General features: G+C 42.9%; 1 protein-coding gene across 5 annotated transcripts in view; it reads left to right on the plus strand.

Moving 5' to 3' along the window:
• Window positions 1–18,360, plus strand: part of ANKRD6 (ankyrin repeat domain 6) — a 112,081-nt gene that overhangs the window by 60,831 nt on the left and 32,890 nt on the right. For 4 of the 5 annotated variants that reach the window (XM_048937792.1, XM_048937795.1, XM_048937793.1 and 1 more), the window contains exons 3-4: window positions 3,457–3,608; window positions 15,457–15,729. In XM_048937792.1, coding sequence (XP_048793749.1) covers window positions 15,610–15,729 — 120 coding nt within the window. In that variant the 5' untranslated portion in view covers window positions 3,457–3,608; window positions 15,457–15,609. Of the gene's footprint in view, window positions 1–3,456; window positions 3,609–5,106; window positions 5,225–15,456; window positions 15,730–18,360 lie in introns of those variants that run through there. The other variant, XM_048937796.1, reaches the window with a different exon arrangement.

The following is an 18,360-nucleotide window of genomic DNA, read 5'->3' on the forward strand; positions in this document are numbered from 1 at the left end:
ATTGAAGTCACATAACTGGCATTTCAGCAATGATTTCTGCTTCAAAGATCAAGAGAGATTATTTATTCTTAGCACTTTCCTGTCTGCAGCTCTCAGAAGTTCAAGCAGGCCAAGTGACTTCCATCACTCACGAATACTGCCGAGAAGAGCTGTGAAACTGCACTGGGACCCAAGGGATCATTTCCCTCTGTGCAGCCACCATCTCTGAGGTGGAGTGTTTGGGCACCTCTCTAACTGTAAGGGAAGGACGTGACCACTGCTCCAGTTTTGTTTAACACAAAGGTTCATTTGAAAATGCATCATTCTTTCAAAACAAAGCAAAAACAAAACCCCATGCTACACAGACAGTGACATTTGTATAATATGAATGTGAGTTTTCTGAAGAGTGTGCTTTTTGTTGGGGTCCATAAACTGCTTTGCAGCCTTTATTCCTCCTGTATGTAAGGACAGTGTGGTGTGACTAATCCAGAAATCCACCTCCCATTAGTGGCCTAAAGCAGATATGTAGTGAAGTGATATGTAGTGAAGTGATATATGTGCAAGAATAGGGCAAGCATGGAGAAGTCTTATAGCTCATACTTTCTTTTTTTCTTTCATAATGCTTATATGGGTAACTCACTTTACTACAGTCACTTACAGAAATATACTGTCAAAGATTTCCATTCTTCTTCCTGTACGACTCTCCCTTCTGGTTACATGCAGATGCTTTTATGGAGCCCAACAGAAACAGTGACTCAGTGTTGCTAACAAGCTGTTGTTTGGTACTTGAAATGTGAGCACTGGCTTAAACTTTGATGGGTAGCCAAGCCTTTGGGTCTTGCTTTTCAGACTCACATAGCCAAAGAAAGGATGCAAATGGTTTATCCTGTCAACAATAGAAGAGCTTGAATTGTGTCAGATTCTAGGCCATGTTCAGCCCTGTGGTCCAGAACTGGTTGTTCTCCACAGTCTGAGATGATTTTCATCTTATTCAGTAGGAGCTGGTCATTTAAGCTTCCCACAAGCAAGTGACCACCTACTATTGAATGTACTTCTTTACTGCTTGCAAATAAACACTCAAGTCTTTAGTCATCTTTATGTTTTTTAGGGTATAATGGGAATAATGGGTATATATTCTTATCATTCTAGTAAAAATAGAAGAATGTTTCTGAGGCTTTGAGAGCCATCCAAATTTTGCCCAGCTCCTTGGAAGTCTATTTGTGCAGCTGAGGATACAGTCAAATTCTAACACCATTCAGTAAAACATGGAAACCACTTTGTGTAAGCTACCATGAAAAAAATATCTAGAAGTATAAGCTGACTATAGTGCTGCTATTGGATGTAAGGGGAAATAAAAGCTTAATTTATAAGGAGGCTTTTTTCCCCTAGAACGTGTTGTGTCTGTTGCCAGTCCTTGCTGTGTCAGTGTCCAGCTTCAGCTTTCCATATAGAAAGTAAACTGGTAAGAAGAGGCTGGGGAGCAGCCCCCTTGGTGCTTGTCAGGGCTTATGTATGCTCTCAAAATGAAGATGGTGTGGGTGAGTGCACTTTCGCAGTTTATCTGATAAACAAGCAGTATTCCTGAGGGAGCTGCAGGTACTTCTGAATAACTGTTTCTTACCACAACAGAAGTGATTTTTATGCAGGTCTGCCATCTCTTCCCTTGCTGTTTTTGTAAAGAAAAGATATTGAGGGGAACTTGTGTTAAATTCAGTGACACCTTGAAATAGCTGTCTATAGGTACAGCACCAGACCTTCACACACTGAGTTGATTAAGCTGCTGTTTGCACTGTTTATTTCCCCTTAAAAAAAAAAAAAAAAAAAGGAGTGAGACTAAAAGCACCCCAGGGAATGGTTGTAAGGTAAAGGATGGGAAATTTAGATTGGATGTTAGGAAGAAATTGTTTATTCAGAGGGTGGTGAGGCACTGGCACAGCTCCCAGCAAAGCTGTGGATTCTCCATCCCTGGAGGTGTTCAAGGCCAGGTTGGATGAGGCCCTGGGCAGCCTGAGCTGGTGAGCTGCACACTGCCCATGGCAGGTGGCCAGAGTGGGCTTTGAGGTCTCTTCCAAACCAAGCCATGCTATGGCTTTATGATTCTGTGAATCAGGTGCACTGAAGAGCTACCGGGTGACTTAAAACTCTATTCTTTGAACTCACATCAGTATATGTAGGGTGAGGGCTGTTCTTTCAACATGATGGTCACTTCTGTTCAGGAGTGGCCGATGGGAGGAAGAGGTGAAATTCTTTTTTCTTACCCTTGGGCAGCATGAGGCTGTAGTTGGATGAACACTTTGAGCAGTAATTAAAAGAAGCCATGGCAATTTTACTGAGCCCCACCTAGTAATTCTCACATTTGTGCTGTCTTCTCCAGCTGTTTGCACAGCTTGGGGAGACTCAGCTCAGGGAGTCTGATGAGTTTTAAAGTCTTAACAGTTTAATTCCTTTACCAGGTGATTTTCCAAGCATGACCTCTTTCCCTACCCAGGTTGTCATACAATCAGAGAAATGCACATGCCTGCACTGGGAAAAAAGACAGTGGAGGTCTGAGAGCAAACAAAGTAAAAGAGAATGCTGCACTGGCATCAGCATTAGCCAAAGCATACTGTACCAGAGATAGGTTTGTTTGGTTTTTTTTGGTCATAACATATGGGCCAGTTTGTCTATGGAAGGGGCTGGCCTGGTGATGTGGGCTGCCCTGATACCCATGAGCTGCTTGCCTGCTTGCTCCAGTACATGAAGCAGTGGAAATAACTTCAGTACCAATGCATACATGATAAATTATGACCCCTGGAATGTAGAGAGCTGGTTGCTTTGACAGGGCAGGCCTGTGAATCTTCTCATCTATTCTTTCTCCAAGCAGCTCACAAATATTACAGTGGTAGTCTCTCTGGAGGCTAGACTTCCAGAAGGAAGTAATGACAAATGTGGCAACAGAGAAACCTGATAAAGTAGCAGGAAAAGGGAGCAGGTGAAAGTATTTGTGGAAAGAGAACAAGAGAAGGATCATGGGCTGAAAATGGAAGCCTAAGTGACTATCCTTAATGAGTTCCTATAGCCAGTGAAACTTCTGTTTGCTCACATCCTGAAATGGAAGATGTGAACTGAGATGACAGTACAGTGTCAAAGAGAATGCTAAGAGAGAGAAGCAGAATGAGTCCTTTCCCTGATTTCTTTCGGCATATGACTTCTGGGAAGTTTGCAAGGCCTATGTCTGATTTTCTCTGCTCGTGTAATCGTGCAATTCTCATTGATGGCATTTTCAAGTATCAGTCAGCACAACCCAAACCATCAAGCTGTGCTTTAAACTTGTTTTGTTTGTAGTGGGCAGTGCCAGTGAAAACTTCAGGAGGAAATAACTCGTTTTGCCCAGCTGTATTTAGGCAGTTCTATGTTGCAGAGGGCACTGGTGTTAAAATTTCTTTACTCCACAGTGTGATTTGACATTCTATTTATTATGTGTTTCTACTTTTGCAGAAGCAGTGTACCGTACTGTGGTACAAAGACACACTGGTGCTGTCAGCACTGGAAAAGACTGAACTTGCCATCTCCATTGAACCTCGCCAGAGGCTGCCCAGCAAGTCACAGCTGTAAAATGTTCATCAGAAAAAACTAAACGATCCTTGAGAGTGAGTAACAAGCAAATCTGCCTTTTTTTCTTTTTGTCTACAATGCTTTGAAAATAGGTTTGTGCAGAAATGTGTTTGGAAATGCACAAAAATTCCTGAGTAAATAACCAAGTGAGAAGAGCTCAGTTTTAAATAAGGAGCCAAAATGCTGAAAATGCTGCTGTGTCCTTTGAAGTATGCAGTCTCTTGCCTCCCCTGCTGTCCATTTGTACCCCCCATTGAAATTCGTGTCTAAGTTCAGCACTGGTGAGATAAACTGGCCAGTGTTGTACTGAAATGAGATTTCTCTAAGTGAGAAGTTGGAGACTCATCTCCTGTGCTCTGTGTGGGCTAGGGCAGGAGAACATGGCATGAGGTTCAGTGGTTTGTCACTCCCCACCAGGGGTAAGTTCCTTTCATGGAGTGTTTGATGAGCTATTTTTCTAAGCTAATATACATTATAGCCTATAAACTTTTAATGCATGATACAACATTGCTGGCTCCTGAACCTTCAGTGAAAGCAAGCTTTGTGTCTTCTGAGGCTCTCCTAGCAGCAAATATGTTAAAATGAAAGGTGTGCTTGACATGTCAACACACCTGCAATTCTGATATACCTGAATAAGAAGAAAACCCAGTGCAATCTCTGCTGAAAGCCCTATAATTTAAGCAGTGATAAACTGAGAAGAACGTTGAAAGAAGTATAATTTGAAGTTGATTATTTATTCTGTTTTCTTCAAAAGTGGTCACAGTATATGAATGCTTAAACAGGATAAGCACTCAGATACAGAAAAAGCATTGTGAGATGCTGGCTTTTGAGACAGATAAAGCTTGTAGTGCTTTCTGTAGAAAGCTGTGTTCTTGACAACTTAACATTCGAATGCATACAGTACCTGCAGTTTCCCTGGCATGCAAAGCAGGACTGATGTGCAGGTTAGAAAGGAAAATGAAAGACCAAAACCTGGAGAAATAGTTCCTTAAAATTTGCACCTCTGAAGTTGTCAGTGTTAAAAGGCCCAACATTTTGTAATTTTAATTTCCTTTGAAATCAGATTTCTATTTTTGCATGCTTGTGTATGTTTGTTCTTGTGTAGGTATGCATACATAAATCAGTTTTCATCCTCTCAGGTATATGTAGAAAATGTGAGAAGACAAAAATGTGGAGAAGTGTTTTCCTAGAATCAGAATAGCTGAGGGATGTAATTATGTACAGAAATGAGCTGCAGGTCTGTCACATGTATACTTGCACATACATTTGCATGATATACACAAAGAAAAGAAATACCTTAGCATTTCCTAGTTGGCCTACTTCACATGAAGGAGATTTGCACACAGGGACTCTGAAGGTTTTCAACAAAACACACGTTTGAGGTGATACAATATGTTCCTTAGTTGGTTATGTGAAGCATCTGGCAGTAGTTCTTCATGAACCAGCTGAATTGAGACTGGTGATGATTCTACTTTTGTTTGTTGGTTTTTTGTTAGTTGGTTTGGTTTTTTTTTTTCAACAGATAGCCAGACTGTGTCCGTGGCATCACAGAATCACAGAATGACAGAATTGTAGGGGTTGGAAGGGACCTCCAGAGATCATCGAGTCCAACCCCCCTGCCAAAGCAGGTTCCCTACACCAGGTAGCACAGGTAGGCATCCAGGCAGGTCTTGAACATCTCCAGAGAAGGAGACTCCACCACCTCCCTGGGCAGCCTGTTCCAGTGCTCCGTCACCTCACTGTAAAGAAGTTCTTGCGCATGTTTGTGCAGAACTTCCTATGCTCCAGTTTCCAGCCATTTCCCCTTGTCCTGTCTCCACTCACCACTGAAAAGAGTCCGGCCTCGCCATTCTGCCCCCCACACCTTAGATATTTATAGACCTGGATCAGGTCCCCTCTCAGTCTCCTTTTCTCAAGGCTGAACAGACCCATTTCACTCAGTCTTTCCTCATAGGGGAGATGCTCCAGGCCCTTCACCATCTTCGTGGCCCTCCGCTGGACTCTTTCCAAGAGATCCCTGTCTTTTTTGTACTGGGGAGCCCAGAACTGGACGCAGTACTCCAGATGAGGTCTTACCAGGGCAGAGTAGAGGGGGAGGATCACCTCCTTTGACCTGCTGGCCACGCTCTTTTTAATGCACCCCAGTAAGCCATTGGCCTTTTTGGCCACAAGGGCACACTGCTGGCTCATGGCCAACCTGTCATCCACCAGGACACCCAGGTCCCTTTCCGCAGAGCTCCCCTCCAGCAGCTCATCCCCCAACCTGTATCATTGAGCTGAATCACAGGAGGGCTTGAATTCAAATGGGCCTTAGAGCCCACCCAGTTCCAACCTCCCTGCTGTGGGAAGGGTTGCCACCCATTAGATCAGGCTGCCCAGGGAAAGCCACATCCTCTGCGCAAGGAGCTTACAACGTTCTAAATTGTTTCATTTTTTCTTGTGGAAAGTAAAGCCTTTGCAAAGTAGCCTTTATGCTGGTGGAGGAGCTGGACTTGTGGAATCATCTCTGGAAGCAGCTTAGGACTCAGAAAATGAAGGCTGAGAGAGAGAATGACTTCCACGGAGAAGTCATTACTGAGATTTGTTGAGACTTTCTGCATCAGTTGCTTTCTACATTTTATTCCAGTATGAGTATTTTAATTCTCATAAATCATGATTTACCATTGACAGGACATGTCATGATGCAACCAGGCAGACACAGTCTTCTAGCAAATTGCAGAAATCAGAATCTTTCTCACAGATACTATGAGATTGTTTTAATCTAGCTTGAGATGTTTAATGTATAGTTTTCAAGATGCTGTTTAATGAGGTAATTATTTTAGAATGTGATTCATTTGTCAGTAGAAAGGTACTTTAGGATGACAGGTGTGTCCTTTGTTGACCCTAATGGGAGTATAACAGAGTAAGTTGGTGGTGTCTGCATTGCCCAGTGAACCCTTTTGTATACATTTGGAGTCATGATGCTGTCTAGAGAGCACCAGGGTTTTGGAGAGGCCTGAAAATTTGCATTCTGTTATCTGTGGTCAGAACAGACAAAGGTGGTACCAAACAGATCCTCAGTCTTTTTGTTTCCTCTCACTCGAGAATCTGAGATTCAGCTGCAGTCACCTATGACTGTCCTGGAAGAAAAATAATACAATGGAAGTGATAATTTCTAACAGTTATGCAAACCTTAGCTCTGTGGTAAAATTTGCCTGTGAATTTGTGTCTTGAAAGTATGGTCCATGCCATGCGACCTATAAAATAAGAATTTATGGGAGTGTAACTGTGTTTTTCAGATGGATGGCTGAGGAGTTAGAATGTTTCTGGTTTCTTGAGAAGATTTTTCAAACCTCGCTGAAGCTGGAGCAGAGCTGATGGTTTCTTACACCTATTAGGAAAAAACTTTCCCTTATAGAATCGTTGGTGGAGGGAAAATATGAGGGTGAATGGAGCGTGCAGCAGATGAGGCTGAGCACAGGCTGTGTACAGGGAGGATGGGCATGGTTTGGATATTTGTTTTGAAACTCTGTGCATGTGAAAAGAAGGAGGAAACAACAAAGAAGGTACTGAGGAAATCACAGACAAGAATGCTGGTAATGCTGAGAAAAAGTCTTGTGCGTTCTCTGCAGTGCTGTGATGCAGGAGCATACTTGCACTACGGACATCGTTCTGCTGTTTGAGTCCCACTGGTGAAAATCTTCAGCTTCCCTCATCTCATTCCAAGTGAAGTATAATGAATTAATTTGTTTGCTGTGCAAACTATTCTGTGTGTGGTTGATGTTTTATATACTTTCTTGTTATCTGGATGAAGAAATAATTTCCTCTTCTTGTGGTATACACCTCGACCCCATAAACATGCGTGCAGTTTTAAGTATGTTGTTTGTTTCAGTGGCTTCAAGTGGTTGTAGATTAATTAGGTAGAACTGGCTTGTTCGTCCCTTGTGAGCTGTTGCCAGCCTTCTTGGTAATTATCACAAGGTTGTACAGGGCTCCTGGCAAGGGTACTAAACATCTGCTCAAGAGCAAATCCCCAGGAAAAAAAAAGAAGTGAAAACATAGCTGATTACTTAGGAGACAATTTGGTGCCACGTTTGCATTACCATGTTGGGTTTGATTTTTAAGACAGTTAAAACTGCCTTTGATAGATCACATACACAGTTAGAGTACTTGATTCATAAATTTATAATGGCCCAACTTACACAAATTATCAGTGAAGGAGAGCAGATATGTGACTGAGCAGATATCTGTGACATTTACTGCAACAGGAATAATACAGTAATCATCAGCATCAGTGTTTTATGTGAAAAAGTAATCGTGCTGTTCAGCTGTTGTTTCAGAATGTGTTTCCACTTGGTGAGCCTTCATGTGTGTCATACAGAAATTCCACGGCTATGTTTGCTACTGGAATTGTAGGGGTTTTTGGTTGCCAGAGTTTACAAAGCATGATTAGCTAAGAGAGACCTAGAAGTTCTGGAGGTGGTTCATAATGTGGTAGCCATGGTTTGTTCGTTAAGATACTGCTAATGATGCATTTTTATGGACCTGTTCAAGAGAGTACCCAATCATTCAAAGCAGCAACATTCACCATCTCCGGTGCAGCCCCTTCAGGTGTAGCAGCTGGGAGAAAAATCAAGACATCTGCAGAAAGCTTCTGAACTGATTTATGATTGTCTTAGAGGAAAATATTTTTAGCCCACAGTGATTGATTCTTCACAACTTGCAAGGAGATTTATGAAGCAAATAATACTTAGATATCCTTCACCATTTGTTGTGTATATATTGTCCTTTATGGATGTAATACATCAAGGGGACAAATCCTGAAGATATTTAGTGCTCATTTGACAGCGTGCTAGCATGAACATTAAAATCAGGGGTACTGTACACGGTATTAGGATGATGTCAGCAAGAATAGAACATTCTCTGTTCTCCCACAACACAAATATGTTTGTTGGTATCTGAGAATGGGAAGAAACCTGGTCTCCTTCCCCAGCTGAGGAAGATTTTCCTATGGTAAGTTACAGAGCTTACTTCAGACACTAATTTGAGAGAGGGTGGCACCAATAGTAAAAAACCTACATTTCCATGAGGTTGGTACATGGTAGGTACATGGTAGGAGCAGACTTTGTCATTGCAGTATGGTGCTTGTAGGCTGCTGAGGTAGATGGAAAAGTGCCATTCAGAAAGGCAGTTACGAAGAAAGGTGGAGGGATTTGGGCTTATGTAGCTTGGAGAGGAGAAAGCTCTGGGGAGACCTCATTGCTACCTCCCAGTACTTGAAGGGAGCGCATAACCAGGAGGAGGACCAAATTTTTACACAGTCTGACAGTGATAGGAGGAGGAATGTCTTTAAACTAAAAGAAAGGGAAATTTAGGTTAGATGTCAGGAAAAAGTTACTATTCAGAGGATGGTGAGGCACTGAAACAGGTTGCTCAGAGAAAGCCGTAGATCCCTGGAGGCATTCGAGGCCAGGTTGGATGGGTCCCTGGGCAGCCTGATCCAATGGGTGGCAGTCCTGCCCATGGCAGGGGGTTAGAACTGAGTGGGCTTTAAGTTCCCCTTCAACCTAAGCCATTCTGTAACATCTCCCACCCAGAAATCCCTCAGTGCGTGAGTGTAATGCAAATCTCTGTTCTCTCACGAGCACAGCTGTATCCTGCTTTGTTCCCAAGGCTCAGCCCCAGCACTTCTGTTGAGCAGCAGTGAGCTGGAAAGATCTCCTAACTGCACTTATGTAAATGAGACCAGAACATCTCTTTCTTGTGTGTTTGCGTCTATACTGTGTTGTAGCCAACAATGGATATTGTTTTACTGTGTAAGCATTGCCTAACTGAAGAATGCTTGCTGTGAGCTGATCTTGCTTCTGCTGAATGTTTTTGACGTGTGTGCGCATGCATGTAGTGAAAGAGAGGGTGAGAGAATAACAAAGTTGTGAAACTTCAGTGAGACAGACAAAATGAACAGCTGTCCTGTGAGGTGCTCTGGAATATGCTAAGGGTAGAGCCTGCCTAATGAATAACGAGGTAATTAAAGTGGAAGAAAAACAATTAAACAATTGTTTACCATGCTGTGAGATTGGTGATGTGTAACCGATGATTTTAAGCGTTGATCTCCATTGCTACTCTCCATGTGCCAGTGCCAGCAGGTGCAGCTTTGCCTGTTGTGGTGGCAACAAGGCTGGTTTGAGAGATGCCAGGCAGCTGAGAGCTTGTGTCTGGCTGTGTTGGATGGAGGGCTGCAGATCCACGCTGGTGGCAGAGCAGGGACATCAGCCTGGCTGTTTAGTGTTGGTGGGAACTTGTGGAGCAGCTGGCACACAGAGTTCCTTGGGAGACTGCTAAAGTGATTATTGAAGTAATTAATAACAAGTGGGAAAAAAGCAAAAAACACACAAAAGTTCTCAGATGAAGTAGAGCGTGCTGACTGGGGAGGTGATGGATTATACAACTGCATGCATGAAAACTTTTACTTGCAATGATAGTATTTCAAAACATGCAGTGAGAACAACAGTAAACAGCATCAGAACCAACATACAAGAAAATTGTCTGATTTCAAAATGTTCAGCACTGTACAGTCCAGCTCAAAAATTAGTATTGGTGTAGTTGATAAATATGTATCAAAAGCAGATAGTTCTTGAGCTGGTAGTCTGTTCTCATTTTTCAGGTGTATCTTTTACTAGGATGAGAGGAAACAGCCTTAAGTTGCACTGAAAAGAGTGGTGAGGCACTGGAAAGGGCTGCCCATGGAGGTGGTGGAGTCACTGTCCTGGAGGTGTTCAAGAAATGTGTGGATGTGACACTGAGGGACGTGGTTAGTGGGCATGGTGGGGGTGGGCTGGTTGTCAGATTAGGTGATGTGAGAGGTCATTTCCAACCTCAATGATTCTATGTTGTGCTTTTCATAATGACACCTTGGGCTCTTCTGAACTGTCTTTTAGGGCAGGAAGGAGTGAGACACAGAGTCCTCCCTTTAGCAAAATTATATACCTTTTTCCCAATAGGTTTGTACTGGATTCGTGGGGCGAACTGGAGAAAAGTCATTCAAAGGAAAGCAGTGCTGCAGGTTTTGAAAAAACTCTGAAAGTCACTCACCAGAAATGGAAGGTATATCTACATCCTGGGATAAATGATAAAATGAGTTAGGTTCCAGGAAACTCATTCTTCAATGCAATAACCCACCTTGTTATTCTGAGTACATTATTTGTGCTTATGTCATATTTTAAATATGACAAGCTACTTCTCAGAGAGAGTAGACAAGAAAAAGAGAATGCTGTGGATTTAAATATCCTGTTATGTACTAATAAGCAAAGAAACCCATTTTCCTCGGAGAGCTGAGCAATGAAGAGATGGGCAGCATTAGAAATAGGAAGTTTTCTGGGAAGCTTTCTTAGAAAGGATTATTATAAGATTATTATAAAAGAGTACTATTATATATCATCTCATAAAACAAACGGTCTGACTAAATTACACAGGACTCGTTTAAAGTAATTTAGAATACTTATTACTTACATTGCATGGAATAAAGCTGCTAGTGATGAGAGCTTTTCTTGCAATACTCAGCACCATTTCTGGCAGTAAACTAGAGAAGAGAACTTGGGGTCTACTGCAGGAAATGGGAGCCCCTTTTTCTATTTTTTGTTATTTTTGTATTGAACCTTGGTACAACGGTAATAAAACCAGGAGCTTTTTGTTAGCTACACTAGTGATCTTACTAACTGAGAGTAACCTGTGCTCTGGCATTGTATGACTTTCATTTATCACGTGGGATTTTATGAAGCTGATTAACTTACAAGTCTTAAGTCTTTCAGTTTGTCACCTTTTTTGTCTCTTTCCTGCAAGGGAAGCCTTTATTTTCTTTTTATCCTTTCTGTGAATATAGGAGAGGCTATCTTCCAGCCTGGCAGTGTCTGTGATGCTTGCTGTGTGCTGGACTTTTCTCTAGCTCCGGGAGGACTGCCTCCAGCAGCCAGACATTTCCTGGAGCTCCTGTACTCACGAGTGCCTGACTCATTGAGCTGCTAAAATCTGTGGAGATGCGGCTGGCTCTTGCTGGTTGGAGACATTGCCTCATTGCTGTGGTTCTGAAATACTGAGCGGTGATATCAGCCCAAGTGTCTCCTGTTATGCTTCGCTGATCAGGGGACCACGTTGCTGTCTCCGTGCCGAGCCAAGCTGCGGCATTGGGACCAATAGGCGTTGACCTGGGCTGCCATCCTGTGGGGTGCTGGGGCAGGGCGTTGCTTTCCCTACCTGCCCCAGGTAAGCAATCTGATCTTTACCAGAGAAACACAGCGAGAGCTGCTGCTTATTGTAAAGTAAAATCTTTTTTTCTTTCTTTCTTTCTTTTTTTTTTTCCTACCTGTCTTGACTTCTTGACAGAAGGATTGAATATCTCTGTGCTTTCCAAAAGCATAGGAGCAGGAGCACTACAGGATCCGTGGCACTAGGGCTCTGCTGCTTGGAGGAAGCGGCAGTGATTTGGAATGGTAATGAGGGCTTTAGATCTGAGCATTAGGCACTGGCAGCAGGGGCTGCCGCAGCACCTGTAAGCCTGTAATCACGTTATTCGTTTATTTTGCACTACCTGGGTGCAAAAGAGCGGTCAAGCCTTTAATTGCAGCACTTGGGCATCTGCTGCTTTCTCCCTCAGGCTGCCTGTACAGACGCAGTCAAGAGAAGATGCTCTGTGTTTCTGAGGCACATGGAGAGATAAAGCTGGCTGGGAGGGGTTTGGTATCAGAAGGGGAGTGAGGAGTTATCCTCCTAGTGTCAGCACTTCCTGTCCTGATCAGACACACTTTTCTGAGTTGTGAAGCATCCAAAACATGTGCAGTTGAGGAAATGTAAAGCAGCTGGAGGTGGGGATGTGACCTGTTGTGTGAAAACCATTCTGTAAGGCAGCTGGCATTGGAAACGTGGCTTGTTACATGACTACCCTGCTGCAGGGGAGACCCGCTGCTGCTGGAGGCTTAAACAGTGAGATAGAAACCCACATGAGACTGGCAGCTGGATCAGTTCCTTAGTATGCTTTTGTATGTGATCCAGAGGAGGCAAGAAGGCAAAACACATCACAGAGTAGAGCTGCCACAGGCAGTACCTCTGGGCTGTGGGGCTAATGATCGCCAGAGAGAGCTTACTGCTATCATCAGAAAGGAATGAGACAAGCTATGAAACGAGTGCAGCTTCCAGCCTCCACCTCTCGCAGCTACATACATACCTGTTAGCATGACTGCTCCCTGGCAGCTCTGTGCTTTGTCACCTGAGCACTGGTGTGGATTTGAGGTCTCTGGTGCTTCACCTAAGTCATAATGAGCACTTGTAGTTTTTTGGGAGTTTGGTCAGGAATGTCTGTGTGTCAGGAAAATGTCTGCATTCGACTTTCTGCAGCAAATAGTAAAAAATCTCTCAATGTCAATGATGTTACTGATATGTATATTATTTTAATTTAAAAGGCAAGAAAACCAAACAGGTTCTGATCAGAGATGTTTTGCAGTGCACAGAGCTGGCTGTCAGTGTGCTGTGCACGGCTCCAGGTAGGGGCAGCCAGGCTTGCTGTTGGCTGTGGGCAAACAGTTGACTGTACAGTACGTTTGGAAACCACTGTTGCACAGACAGGAGCTGGCACAGGAGCAAACAACTTCACTGCCCAGAAAGCCCACAGAAAACATAGTTGGTGGGCTTGGAGGGACAGGAACATACACCTGGTAGTGGGGATGCTACCTGGGAGGAAGCAGGGCAGCCAGGTTGTGGGGCTTCAGCTTGCTTCAGTAACATCAGAAAAGCAAATACTTAAGGCAGGTGAGATTGAACTTGTGTTACTTTTCATATATCAAATTATTAATTATAGGCCACCTTTAGGGTGCAGCTGTCCAGCTGCCTGGGGTACAGTGCTGTTTCCTTGTTATCCCCTGCTGGGCTGCGTTTGAGGCCTGGGAAGTTTTTACCTAGTTCCTCTCTCTAAATAAATGCAAAGCTGTTTCCTTATTGCTACAGACGTGTTAGCAATGAGCAAGTGTGGGGATGGTAAAGTAAAGCCAACCTGGATTCTTTCCCTGGAGACACCACAACCTCATGCTTTCAAATCCAAGTGTCAGTTATCTGGAGTTGGCTTTGATGTAATTATTCTGTTAACCTTGGAGAAACTGGTAACTTTCCTGTGCTTCAGAGAGCTCCTTGTCTAAAGTAGGTGTAGTATCTGTAAGCATAACGCTCACCTCAGAGGATGTTCAATAAAATCATAAAAACTAGTGCTCATAAAGTGTTCTAAGAGTCATTAATACAAATTACCATAGGAATGCAAATTAGTTTCTGCCGGTATCATCTACAGGCTAGCAGACAGGGTTTTAATAGAGGTGAGGTTTTGATCAAGAAGTAACTTAGATCTTGAACCATCCAGAGTCTTAGGATGACACTTTGTTACACAGAGGATTGCAGTACCCTACTGAGCATTCTGTTAAACAGGGTTGCAAGTCCTTTTTTGTTGCTGGTGTACTGGTGATTATGAACATGTAACATTGGAGTAAGAATTAAAAAGCCTTGCTCCCTGTATCTGGAAGACAGGAGCATGGTGTACTGCAGCAACCCATGCACTTTTTCCTTCTTGTTGGGAGTGTCTTCCTAGTACATGAATGGCAATGAAATCTGTCCTGGCAGTGCCCTCTCTGCTGAAACTGTGAGCAAGAACATCAGTACTCTGAGTGATGGGATTGTGATAAGAGGGCTTTGTGCTATCAGCCAGACTGACACAACCAGATCAATTTAGGGGGGCAGCCAAGCTGTGATGTAGTTAATAAGTTTTTATTATTGCCATTTTGAGGTATATTCAAAAGGATAACATAAATGTGAAAGATGCTGTTTTCCACTGTCAGTCTCCAAGATCAGCTAGTCTCTGAACCTATTAAACTATGTGAAGTCCATAGTAGTAGTAGCTGGTAATGAGCAGTATAGGGGTATTTCAAGAGAAAGGAAGATAAATTGTCTGCATGCACACTGGCTATCTTGACAGTGTTTTTGCTATACTGAAACAGTTAAATACCAGGGTGTAAAGTACTACCAAAGTAAACTTAAAGCTGAAATCCTTCTGCACTGGGAGGTTTTGGATCCTTAAGCTCAAAGCGTTCTGCAGATAGATTTGCTGGAAGCATGTCACAAGTCTTTTATCAGCTCTGGTGGTTCAATGTATTGGGCAGGTCATTGGAGACAGGAAAGAAGAACTTGCTCACAGTCATTTCCCTGGTTTGCATGAAGAATGCTAAATCTGAATTGTCCCCAGGATCAGTGTGGCATGATGTCAGCACCTCTCTAGGGATGCAATTTCTCAATGACAGTGAGGATCGGTGTTTCCCAGTTTCAGGTTGTGATCCTTGCCAAAGGTGTCCTTGGAATGGTTTGCAGGAGGCTGTGAAGTGTTTTATACCAGCAAGAGAGCAGTCAGCTGCCTTTAATTGCTGACTGCTCTGAGTCCCAGGGCAGAGATTTGTGTATTTGTATCTGCATCCCATAACTATAACCTACCCTTGCTCCCTTGGTCAAAACAGGCTGAGGTGCTGATAGCGACAAAGGGAGTTAACTCATCCTTGGCTGATGTATAGTGTGGGAGATGTAGGGAGAAAGAGAGAACAAAAGGGGGCCACCACACAAATACAGGTCAGGCCAAAAGAGAGTTATGCTTTCAGAAAGTTTAAGGATTTAAATGAGGGGAATTAGGATATACTGAAAATGTGTGTCTGTGTGTACTCCCTCTGCCTTGCAGTAGAAGTGCAATGATCCTTTCCAGGAGGCTCAGAGGTGTTTTGTTTGTGACCCCCTCCAAACTGATGAAGAGATGAGCGCTCGGGGAGGAGCTGCTGCAGTGCCTCGGTCTGTGAAATGTTGCTGACAGCAGTGTTGTTGTCTGATCCACAGGTCCAGAAGATGGCATAGGAACATCACTGCCTTCCAGGGAGCCGGGGTCCTTTCTCGCCTCCTCACATGCTGCTTGGACTGCTCTGAAGCTTTTGTTTCTGGACCGAAAAAACCCGTGAGCTGCTTGCCCTGCAAACCTTTCTCTCCTAATTCATGAGCCAGCAGGATGTGGTCGCTGTGCTTTCAGAACGGCTTCTCATAGCTGCGTACAAAGGCCAAGTGGATAATGTGGTGCAGCTTATCAACAAGGGTGCCAAGGTAGCAGTTACCAAGGTAACAAGAGAAAAACGCTTTACAAAATCCCTGGGAACTAACATAACTCCTAAACCATTGTCTGTGAAAATGCCCTTGCAGCTTGGCAATTCTGAATTGAAATTCTGTAATTGAAGCTAGCGGTGTTGAGATTTCCTTGAAGTTTATACGTATTAGCTCATGTACATTTAAAAAATAGTGCATGTCTTGTAGTTGGACACTTTTCATTAGATGTATGTACAGCTATAGTCCTTACAATGTACTGTGCTGGTGGAGGTGCGGTGGCATTTTTTAAAATGAGTGTTGACTTTTGTACAACATGCAAAATGATGAATGGAACAATTCATCACTGTTGGGGGATGAGAGGAAGGGGGAAAGCCACCTGTTGTGGTAAGATAAAGGCATGCAGAAAGCATTCCTTTGCTGTCAGAGTCTATTGGTGCGGCAGTCTCACTTGTATCTGGTATCTTCACCCTTGTCATGCTGTGTAGTCACCATCCAGCTGCAAACTTGGGCTTTGCAAACCGTGGTCCCTAGACCTTAGAGATAAAGTCAGCATCAAAGGATTTCTGCTTAGATTTTAAGAGAATCCGAATGGATATTTGGCTACATCTCTCAGTGTTAGAAATAATAGCAAATAAAAGATGAGCTAGAATGCATCTGTTGCAGAGAAGGCAAAAAGCCCTAATGCAAATTAGGTAAGCAAGATCTTCAGAGCTCTAACATAAAATCTGGGACATCCTGTTTTGACAGATTGTTGTTTTCTGTCGTGTCTAGCCTGATTTCTGTTTCCATATTGGTTTTGAACACAATATATACATGGGAACTAATATCCACAGAGAGAAAGCAAATGTGAGTGCATGAGATAAGATTTTTTTTTTCCTGTTTTTATCTGTCAGTAACAGTTATTTGCAATTGCTTTGTGGTGACTGAGTTGTAGGTAGCATTTATTTTGAAAGCTGGAGTGAACTGAGGGTAATTATTTTTAGTGAATTTTGCATGCTAAAGCTGAGTGGTGTTTTGCAAAGATGTAGTAAACATGAATGGTCCCATAAGGATGCCTGTTTGCTTCTATTGTCCACACAGCTGTAGTTGAACAACAGTTATAGGAGGTCGTCAGTAATAGAAAAAAAAATTAATATATTTGAATGGTAATGGTTTTGTTTGATTGTTCTGCGATGGTTTGGGTTTTTTTTTTTTTTTTTTTTTTTTTTTTTTTTAGTTTATTGAGTTTAGAGGTTACTGAGAGACCTACTTGAAAATGAAGCATTGAAAGGATGCCATTCTTCATACAAATTTGTGTATCGATGTCGTTGGAATTCTGCACTCTTTGAAACATGAGATGAGGTGTCTTTTGTGACAGTTGCCAGAATAGTCATGCAACTGATTTTGCTGCTTCATGAAATTAGTTGCCATAATCCATAATTCTAATGCAAAATTGATACTTTCTCCTAGTTGAGGTTGTCTTCTTTGCACTCATCAATGCTTTCTGTTTATTACAGTAACAGAAAAGGCATATTGTGTAAATCTGTTCAAAAACAAAATCAAGTTAATTTGATGAATACAGATTTACCAAATGTAAAAGAGATTTCTTTCCTATACAATATACAGGTGGCTTCCTGCTTCCATTACTTGCTTTGTTGTTCAACCTTTGAATGGAAAATCAGATCAAAACTTAATTGTTGGCAAAACTGTGCAGGTACACAGTTTTGGTGGCTTCACTGGAAAGTCATGGAGAGACCCAGGCCCTCAGGTGAACTCTGAGACCATCCCTGGGGCTGACCTGACTCTCCAGGGTTGTAGCTGTTGTGACCTGGAGGTTGTGGGTCATCCCCATTGAGCTCTGGATGGGTTGTGACAAAAGCTGTCGCTCTTGCCATTCTGGATGCAGCCTGGCATGTCAGCAGGATAGATCCGCAGCAACCTCTGTTCAGGGAAGATGAAGTCAGACCTGAAAGACTATGGAGGACTGCAGAGGCTCTTGGAGTGACCAAGGCTATGTGTTGGCAGTGTTTTGGTGGCACTAGAGCACGTGTTCCTCTCCTGTTGTGTGCCAGGTAGAGGCGAGCTCAGTGCAAATCAAAAGGGGTGAGACCAAACTGCTGTCCTCATCAAAACCCATCAGTTCAGGCTCCTGGTCTACACAGCATGGAGTTCGCTCTCACCCAGCCAGCTGCACAGGGATAGCGCGAGCATATTTGCCTATGAAAGGCTATATAAACATACATACCCTGAAAGAGCTTGGCTCACTAATCTAGTGACACAGAGGCTGTAAGGAGAAAGAGGCATTTAAAGTCAAGGACGTTGTTGTCACAGGATTGAATGAGCCTCATCTATGTGTAAACTGAAAAATTTACAGGGATTTTTTCAGCCATCAGAGAAGGTGGGCTCTTCTGTGGTCTTTCAATAAGCAGAAAAGGCCCAAAATAATAAAGACTTTTAAAATGGGGTTGTTAATTTTAGGTTGGGAATCAAATGACAGAGTAGGGAATTACTGATTAATCTCTCAGATGAACTGAAGTGCAGAGCCTTCTCCCCTAGCCGCAATAAAACTCATTGCAAAATGCAGACTAAAAAAAAAAGTAAATTTATTCACACGCTGTAGTTCTCTTCTAGTTGTATACCTTCTATTTTTATTCATAATCTTCAGTT

This window comes from Lagopus muta, chromosome 2 (genome assembly GCF_023343835.1).
Source record: "Lagopus muta isolate bLagMut1 chromosome 2, bLagMut1 primary, whole genome shotgun sequence".
Taxonomy (NCBI): domain Eukaryota; kingdom Metazoa; phylum Chordata; class Aves; order Galliformes; family Phasianidae; genus Lagopus; species Lagopus muta.